This window comes from Thermobia domestica, chromosome 13 (genome assembly GCF_964235325.1).
Source record: "Thermobia domestica chromosome 13, izTheDome1.hap1.1, whole genome shotgun sequence".
Lineage (NCBI taxonomy): Eukaryota > Metazoa > Arthropoda > Insecta > Zygentoma > Lepismatidae > Thermobia > Thermobia domestica.
In genome coordinates, this window is record NC_137466.1 from 6105761 (window position 1) to 6116447 (window position 10687).

Below are 10687 nucleotides of genomic sequence, written 5' to 3' on the forward strand. Positions count from 1 at the left end.
AGAATTAAGAATTATGAGCATGTAATAGAGTTAAAAACACAGGTTCCTTTCTATAGAAGACAGTATCCCATTCCTGCGGCTCTTAGACCACAAATTAGAGAACAAATCAATCTTCTTTTAGACCAAAAAGTTATTGAATATAGTGAAAGCCCATATAACTCTCCCGTACTGTTTGTAAAGAAGAAAAATGGAGATTTACGTCTATGTTTGGACTCGCGTCTCCTTAACTCTGACGCAGTGTTACAATCCGTCTCTTTACCACCAATACATGACATTTTATCTACTATAGGAGGAAGACTGTACTATTGTTCGTTAGATATCAAGAATGCATTTCATTGTGTTCCTTTGGCAGAACAATCTAGACCTTATACAGCTTTTAATTTGCCTCAAATCGGTTCATTTCGTTATCGTTCAATTCCCCAAGGTTTCTTAGATTCTCCAGCAATATTTACTAGAATTATGTCTATGTGTTTAGCGAACGTTTATCCTGAACATGTGATGTGTTATATGGATGACGTCCTGATTTCAACCAATTCTCAGGAACAGATGATTGAAATTTTAGAAAAAGTGTTTCAAAGATTGCGTAATGTAGGTCTGAAGCTTTCTGTTGAGAAATGTAAGTTTATTCACGATAAAGTAATAGCGTTAGGACATGAATTATCCAGGTTTGGTTACAAAATTTCGGACAAGATCATTAATTCAATCAAAACATTTCAGACACCTACATCAACTAAAAAAATAAAATCATTTTTGGGACTTACGAATTATGTTAGGAAATTCGTCAAGGACTATGCAGAAATAGTGGACCCTCTTCAAAAACTGACGAGAAAAAATGTGAAATTTCATTGGACAGACGAACACCAGAGAAGTTTTGATAGGTTAAAATCAGAATTGATGAAGACACCCATACTGAAGCCGTACGATGCGAAGAAACCTCTAGCTTTGTACACAGATGCTTCCCGAAAATCTGTGAGTGGAATTTTGATGCAATGCGATGAAGATAAGAAGTGGTATCCAATAGCCTACTACAGCAGGAATTTGCGAGACAGTGAGAAGAATTTGGACATTTATTCTTTAGAGTTACTCGCAGTGCTAAGTGCATTCAAAGCGCTTAGAGTATTTTTAATTGGTCGAGAGTTCAAATTGCTTTGTGACAATAGGTCAATTACCTACTTGAAAAATACTCCTAACCTACCATCGAAGCTAGCGAGATGGCAACTACAGCTAGCAGAATATCAGTATATTCCTATTCATGTTAAGTCTTCAGACAATGTGGCAGATGTACTTTCCAGGGAAACAAATAATCAACCAACAAAAGAGGACTTTGATGTTGAAGACCTGAATACATTCATTTCATTCAAGGAGGACGTTGATGTCGGCAAACTTCAGACGGAGGAATCTTTTTGCGGTCCAATCATCCGAGTTTTGGAAGGAGAAGAACCGAAGGACGCGAAGACGGAAAGACAATCGTACTACTTTGAGATCAAGGACGGACGTCTTTTTCGTAAACAAAAACATCCTGGAGGAATTAATTATTTATTATGTATTCCTTCTTCTTTAAGAGACTATGTTTTTGACTGTGTTCATTCTTCTAATCTAGGAGGGGGACATCTAAGTTTTTCAAAAACGTATTCAGCCGCAGTTAAGAAACTTTACATGGCAGCCTTAAAGCAGTACATACAGAAACGTTGTCAGCAGTGTATATCTTGTCAGGTGAACAAACGAAGATCTGGTCGAACACCTCTACATCCACAAACCTATCCAGCATACTCTGCTGAGTACAATAGTGATTGACGAGTGCGGGCCTTTTCCCTTATCGGCTACACACAGACATAAATACATTTTAACAATGGTGGATGCTTGTACAAGATATTTGGTGACTAAAAGTCTTCCTGACATTACGGCAGAAACGATAACTAATGCCATTTATGAGGAAATAATTCACAAGTTTGGTATTCCTCAATTAATTTACTTAGATAGATTGACATCTCACAAATCGAAGATCATGGAAGAAATGGCAGAACGATTCAACATCAAGTTGAAATTTGCGAATACAGCTAGTAGCTATACCATTGGATTAGCTGAGAAATTTAACGACAAAATACAAACATGCCTTCGACATTTTGTAAACAAGAAATCAAATGACTGGGACACGGCTTTGGCAAATATAACATTTTGTATTAATACCCACAAACATGAAGGTACCCGTTTTTCGCCTTTTTATCTTCTTTTCGGATTTGAAGCGAGAACGATGTTGGATGCGAAGTTAGATCTTCCATGCAAGTTCGTGGAGAACGAAGTCCGAATCAAGAATGTACAGGATGCGAGGGAGATTGCAGCGAAAAATCTTTCTAAGAGATTCGAATCGCAGAAACAATACTTTCAGAGAAAGTACTCCAATCAACAATTTCATTTAGGACAGAAAGTCCTAATCAAAGATGTTAACCCGCAGAAAGGAGTTCCGGCTTGCTTTGGAAACAAATTTAGAACGCAAGGGACAATTGTTGAAAGATTGAATGAAAATTCGTATCGAATTCGCTATCGAAATTCGAAAAATGAAGAAGTCGAGGATTCATTTGATATTAGAAGACTACGACCGTTTTACGAAGATTCCAATTGCCAAATGGGAACGTTAGTGTAAAAAAAAAGAGTTTATGAAATATAAAATTATTTAGTATAGGTATTAACTGGTGGTGGACTATCTTATTATTTTGCGTTTTGATATGCTTCAGCGAATTCTGGACGCTGAACCTCAACCAAGTCCAGACAATCGACGGAAGTTAACATAGAAATATGTTAACATTTTCTAAATTTCAATATCAAAACGTAATTTAATAATCTTCAATTGTGTCGTTTTCTATTCTATCCTTTTGGGTTAGATTAGGAATTATGGATTTTTTTTCCACACTTAGAGAAACGAATCAACATTAGAGAAAAAAAAATGATCCTGTAAAGTAAACATTAGATTAGAGAACATCCTATAAATAAATTTTAAATCTGAGATTTCATTTTCAACAAGTCGCTTAGTGGAAATTTTTATTCATTTCAGATGAATTGGATTTCCATGACTCTGATTCTTGTATGGTCCATGAGTAGCTACTGTGAGCTAAATCTTGACCCTCAGCAACAAATTACTTTAGCAGAACTAGGCATTGCTATTTCGCAAGCAGGCTTTGCAGTTCATGATGCAGAGAACATCTATACTACACTTCGGATTCATTTGGATATTAATTTTACGTTACCACACAATGATAGTTGTACAGATTGGACTCAATTCAGGCAAGAATTATTGGAACATGAAAGAGAATTTTTTGCAGAAATTAGAGACGTTATACCATGTGCTTTCCAATTTTCGAACAATTCAGTTCATTGTGTACCTAAACAACGTAATCGTAGATCAATTGTATCTTGGATACTTGCTCTTACATCTTTAGGTCTTTCAGGTTATAATTTTTATCAAACCAGTCAATTAAAGGCATCTGTAAATGCGTTACAGGAACATGATCATTTGTTAACAACTGAAGTTCAAAATCTCAAGAAAGCTTTTAATCATGAAGTTAAAATTGTACAGAATGTAGCCTTAACAGTCAAACACACTATGCTGAAAATGAAATCACAGATAGAAGAAGGATTTTGTAAAGTAGTTAGCATAGAAAACTATTTGCTTGTAATGTTTACGTACTATCAATCACAGCAAAGGATTATGAAAATGATATCTGATATTCTTCAAAATAGAGTGACTCTCGAAATATTAAATTCAAAGCAAGTTTTAAGTTTAGTTAAAAACCATGCAATTTTAAAAGATACTTTGTATGTCCATGATATAGGTTTATTTTATTCAATTTCATCTGTATTTTTGGTTAACTTCAATTTTGAAACACTGAATGTTGATTTAGTTTTGAAAACACCAGTAGTAACACCAAACAAAATTTCAAAATTGTTTCAAGTTTCCAATTTAGGAATGTTACATTTTGATAAGCTTGTGAAGTATAATATTCCAGAACAGGTATATGAAAGCGACAACAAATTCATGGAAATCAATAAGTTGTTATGTAAATGGCATTCATTTTTATTTTTATGTGAGACGTCTAGTTTACGAGTCACTTCCCCATCGAAATGTTTAACGAACATGGTTTTCAATAAATCATTTACTGATTGCGATGTTCAAACTATTCCACATAAGCTTGAGTATAGTCATCTTTATACTCCCGCAGGACTATTAGTTAATTCTCTAATACCAGGACACATTACAAAAAGAACATCTCATAATGTTCTTCATACTGAACCATTAGTCTATGGTAACAACAAAACACAATTCATTTTGTATGAAAACTTTGAAAACATCTTTATAAAACACACTCTATTACCCTCAAGGCAAACTATTAATGTGGTCAACACGAATGTTGTTTTGACAATAAATATCTCAGCCCCACATTTAAATGTAACGTATGCAATTAAATCTTTAGATCAAATCAGTGCTGAATTAGAATCACTCAAACTTAATGAAAATAGTTTGCATATGCTACATTTTGACAACTTGCATAGCATTTTTTCAATTGTAATCCCGATTATGTTAGTTTTGTTTCTTGCTCTATTGTTGTATTTATTTTTTAAATTGAGAAAACTAGAGAAAAATTACGCTAACTCACATGCAAACAATCTTGAAGGTAGTAATTATTGAACTACTTACCGAACTATGTATATTTATTTTATCCTTATCAATATATTTATGTATTTAAGTTTATTATGTATATCAGTAACAGCATACATACCTGGAAAATACATTAAAAAAAAAAGAAAAGAGAAACAAAATATTAGTTTTCTTTTTACTTAAATACTTCCAAATATTAGTAGAAATAAGTTAGTATTATAAGTTAATAGAGATAGTTCATAGGAATGTGGGCACTGTACCTTGCATGACGCACAAGTACACTTCCACATCTCATTCCAATGTTCAGTATTGATTTTGAGAATTTTTTTAAGTTTTCTCTAAATAATTTAAGATAAAATGACTATGATAATAATTCATATATGTAATTAATTTTTATTTGAATTAACTCAATTCATGATCTAAGGCTACCAAGGTGTGAGACGTCATACTAAATGTGTTAGTCTTATTTTCATGCAATCATGTTAAGAGTATGTTATTTTTGGTCTGTGTATTAAAGCGCAGGGAACATTTAGTTTTTATTGGAATATTTTATTAACGATATAAAATATTAATAGTAAGACTAGTGTATTGAGGCACGAGATTCAACCTCTCTCCCTATTTTACAGGCTTGAGACTGTTCAGGATTTACACTATCCTGAGCTAGGTTAAGATTGAATAACGTACCTTTTGTTCATGATGATTATAGAACCTATAGTTGATCTCTAAGGTTCAGACAGACGAAGAGAACACAAAAGAAAGTAGCTGAGAAATAGGAAATAAGTTTTATTATTGCTTGTAGTTGTTGTAGATATTATGTTATTTTATTTCGTTATGGCCAAAATATTTAGTAGTCCCTTCACTCTCTTTCTTTTACAGAGAATGGATGGACAAATTATTTTTATCATCGAAGCCACGACATTAGTTTGTATAATTATTGCAGTTATATTATTTATAAGACTGTTGTTCAAATATGATTGCACCTTCTCGAAATGTTGTATGCGAAACTTGGCAACACCGCAATCCACTGGCCCTCACGTACCTCATTATGTTTCTAATCTGTCATTCGAGTCACATGACAATCAATTTGTAATTGCATCTACGTCAAATTCATTACATTTATATGACGATGTCAATATTTCTATTCCTAGTAATTATGTTTCTAATATTCCTCTATCCAGTAATAACTTTACTTCAATTTCTTTGAATAAAATACGTTTAGCCGTTTGCGATATGCAAATGACTATTATCTAAAACAGAGCATCCCTTTACCCTATATATCCTTCCTAGGCAATGCAGGTCACGAATTTTTTTTTAACAACTAAAGCAACATGACTGATTGATTAGAGGATGATTTCTACAAGATAATTATAGCAGGACTAGCTATGAAAAGAAGTGAGGATGGAAAAAGAAAAGGGAAACAGTGGTTTCACTTTGATGCACAACACTTCTGAACTGTAATTGAATTCACGATTTTTTTTCACTTTTGTTCACAATCCACTAGAACTTTAAAAAACACAAAGGACCCATCACTATATTATGTTGAAAGCACCAATAACACAATAAAATAAGAAACACCGAAAACAGAAACTATTATTTTAACAAACTTTGTACTATTAACTGACTTCACACATAGACAAATAAAGACAAGATGCATTCAGCACCAGCTCTGTAGCATCTTACGAGGGGATTCTACTAATCAGTGTCATTCTACGCATCTCCAGTTTCCCCCCCCCCCTGCTACGCTGTCATTGAATACTACTACGCTGCTTTTCCGCTATCAACTGTGAATATTCAAGAGTGTTGCTAACTCTAAATATCCTAGAGTTACTGAGTGAAGTGATTCAATTTATTTTTTTTCGTATTATTTATATATATTTAGTGATGACATAAGTGAGTGAGTGTATGTTCCTAAACAATATATTTTAGTGTTGTGTGCAAGCGCTTATTCCAGTGATTATATACTTCTTAAGTTGTGTATATCCACATACTTTGAGTGATTAAAACTTGGTGAATTTAAATGCAGTTGGCAACGCGCTGTGAACATTCTTGAGAACTTGGTCTCTGAGCCAACAACAGAGAATGGTTGTTTGTTCCCACAGACATAAAGTGATAAGTCGACAGAAAAATAATCTGTTATCTAACATGACTTCATACCATCTTTGCTTATTCTACGTTCCTGAACTGTTATGTGTCTGCTTTTAACAGACTTTAACTAACAATATTGCAAAGACTTATTTACCATTACAATAAAATATTCTTTTTATATATACAGGATAATCCAATGTGGACAATATTTCAGAACATTTTTTTTTTAAATTTCAATCAAGCATTATTTTTCTTTTATTTATTTTGAAGTTCATTTTATACATCATGTATTACGTATAGGATACTTTATATAACATATAGGGTGTTTCATAATTTATGGGTCAATATTTTAAAAAGAATTGATTATTATTACTATTATCATTTTATGAAATTTTTGGTTTTGGTTTAACTTTTTATTATTTTTTTCTCCAAGCTTTTGTTTCAACCACCAAAGAAACAAAATATTTAATTAAAGCACAGGGAATATTGTGTACCACAATGTAAAGAAACATAATATTTAATTGGATTTTAAAATTTGTATAAAACAGGCAATGTATGAAGTGGAGGCAGTTTGAATATTCTTTAGGATTCATAATCCAATGGAAAATTTAGAGTGCCTTGACTTCTACAATGCAAATGACCGGCTATGACTTCTAGAACTAGGAAGACTCAGAAAGAATGTGCAAGAATGTTGACATGACGGAAAAATCATATAAATACTACCGGATTCTCTTCCGGGAGGAGAAGTTCTATTTTGACGCCGAAACTCTGCGAGTCAAATTATTCATAATTAGTTTCTGTCACTACGTCATTCTGTCCATCAGAGGTTCTGCTCGTCATTGTTATCAAAAGTAAGTGATTATGCATTGTCTTCTCTAGTCTTTAAGTCATACCAGTCCACATCATGCTCTGTAGTTTTTCAGTCATTCAAGATCAGTTCATTAAATTCTTGTTCTAAATTATTTCTGTGTTGTCGAATTTTATCTTTGAAATTCTACTCCCATGTTTCTAATTCTGAGCTACGCTATCTACGCCCCCAAGACTTGCATTAGTTTAAATTACTTCTTGGAGGAACTGGGTGGATGTTAAGGCCATTCAGTAGTTTTCATGTATGAGAATTGTTTGGGGTTTGCGACCCAGACAAGAGGTCTCCGTTCGACATGCCTCCAGAAGTTTCTAACTGCCTTTTACGTCACAAAACCGGTCACGTTTGAGGTAGATTGCAAACCTATTTTTTAAGGTTTTAGCAATACAAAGACAGCTGTATTAGAAGTTTATTTATTTACAGGCATATTACTACAAGGTTACTGCATTCTATAGGTGTTAGACACTATTTATTTCCGTTATGACTTCCTTGTTTATTTAAATTTCTTACAAGTTGCAAAAATATACTCTTTTTAGGAAAAAGAAAATGCTTACTAGTAGGAAGAAATTAATTTCTCCTCCAGTTGAGCTGTCGTATACTAGCAACGACTGTTACAAAAGATATACAACTAGATCTTCTTTATCAAGACACATGTTAAAACATTCAGGTGAGAAATTTTTCACATGCGAGGATTGTGACAAGAGTTTTAGTCGAAAATCAAATTTGGAAACGCACATGTTAATACATACGGATGAAAAACCTTATTCATGCCAAGTATGTGGAAAAATGTGTCGTCAGAAATCCATTCTAACAATTCATATTATTACACATAGAGGTGAGAAGAACCATACGTGCCAAGAGTGCGGGAAGGGATTTACTCAAAAAACATTTGGCAAAGCACATCTTAACACATACAGGGGAGAAATCTACGTGTCATGTGTGTAAGAAAAATTTTAGTGCAATATCAAATATGAAATTACATATGGTAAAACATAGATTTGATATACTTTTTACATGCGAAAAGTGTGGTAAGGGGTTTAGTCGAAAAGGAAGTTTGAGGAGACATATGTTATCGCATTCACGTGAGAGGCATCATACGTGTCAAGAGTGTGGTAAGGCATTTAGTTTGAAAGTAAGTTTGGCAACACATATGTTTTCGCATACGGGTGAAAAGCGTCATACGTGCAAAGTTTGTGGTAAAAGATTTAGTTTAAAACAACATTTGGCAAAACACATGTTAATACATACTGTTGTAATATTTTATACGTGCCAATTATGTGGCAAGAAATTTAAACGAAAAGATTATTTAACATTGCACACGTTAACACATACAGATGAGAGGCCTCATACGTGTGAAAGATGTAATAAGAAATTTAGTCAAAAATCAATATTGAGAAGACACATGCTTATACATACTAGTGTCAGACGTTATACGTGTGAAGTGTGTGGTAACAAATTTAATCGAAAAGATACTTTGTCAACACACATATTAACACATACAGGTGAAAAAAATTATTCGTGCCAAGTATGTGAAAAGAGATTTAGACTAAAATTACATTTGGTAAGACATATATTTTCACGTACTTGTCATCATGTTAACAAGTGTATCCGAAGGGGTTTAATTTAAAAGCATTTTCGGTAAAATATATGTTAACACATAAGTTCAGAAAAAAATATTACCTGCCATGTATGTTGTGGGAAATTTAGTCGTTTTATTTGGCAAGGGTCGCATTTACACGTACAGGTAAAAAGTAGTTTTGATGGTAGCAGTATAATTAGGGAATTAGAACAAAATTTTTATCAACACTCTTCACATATATTTTCAGTGGAAAATCTTGTGAACTTTGAAGACTTCCCAAAACTTACTTATGACTATCATTGTCTTTCGATAATTGAAGCAACTGATTTTTGTTCTATGTCATTTATCGCAATTTCTGTGGAATATTTTATTTCTTTCAGAATAATATTTTATTATTGCATAGTATCGCTTCCTCTTTAATTTTCTGTTGAACCAAATAATTATGCTTATTTTGTATGGAACTTCCTTATTGCTTACAGTTTTTTCTATTAAATTTATAATGTACCTTTTCTACATTTTCATTTAATTTTTAAATCAATCGTACTCTGTGGTGTAGTTTTGGAGGTATAAAATAATGTTGTTGTGCAGTCAGAATGTACTTTTCCTTTCGTTTTGTCTTGAAATAGTGTGAATATTCGCTATATACATAGCTTATGATTTTCAGAATATCATTTTCTACTATGTATATTTTCAGAAAATTAATGTATGTATACCCATAATTTCACGGTAATCTTCTTATCTGAATATCAATAGATTTTTTTAAGGGTAAACGATCAAATTGTTTGTATCTTTTAAATAACGATTAATAAAGCTGTAAGCTAATTGATAAAGCCTTTTATTGATAGTAAAGCTTTTATTTTTCTTTTTTAAATCTAATAAAAACATAAGCTTGATAGACTTCTTTTTCACATAGTACAAGTAGATGATAGTTAATTTTTGTCTGATGGATCCAAATGTCGAAATTTAAGAAGTGCGAATTCCGGTAACAAATGAAAATTACTATACTTGTTTAGTCTATGACCACCAGGAGCTACCGAACAGCACTTTTAAATGACTTAGCCAACGATTGTATTCCATGATGAATTAAATCTAAGTATGGTATACGATTATTTTTCGTTTCACCTTTCGATCATGAACGATGTACGTCCATTTCAAGAGTTCATCTGGATGCATGAGACGATGGTAGACGATGAAAGGTATGCTATGAGATACGGAATCATGAGTGGTTTTCTAACAATTCTGCACCTCTTAAAAATTTTTATTTACGTTTTAACAACATGACGTGAAACATACCATCAGCTTACAATTGCTGTATGTTTACAAATAAGTTATCGATGATTTTCATGAGTTTAGCAACGTAACATTTGGTTTTATATGTTAACCTCAAAGGAAGATAGTCTCGCTACTACAAATAACAACAAAAAATAACAGGGTGATATTGGAAACTGTTGTGCTCACAGATGAAAATCCAAGACGACATCCAATACGGAAAGTCTATTATTTTACA

General features: G+C 32.8%; 1 protein-coding gene across 1 annotated transcript in view; it reads left to right on the plus strand.

Annotated features, from left to right (window-relative positions):
* Positions 1–9993, plus strand: part of LOC145667998 (uncharacterized) — a 49917-nt gene extending 39924 nt beyond the window's left edge. The window contains exon 3 of the mRNA XM_081735441.1: positions 8138–9993. Within this exon, the coding sequence (XP_081591567.1) occupies positions 8138–8546 (409 nt within the window). The 3' untranslated portion in view covers positions 8547–9993. The remainder of the gene's footprint in view (positions 1–8137) is intronic.
* The last annotated feature ends 694 nt before the right edge of the window (positions 9994–10687 follow it).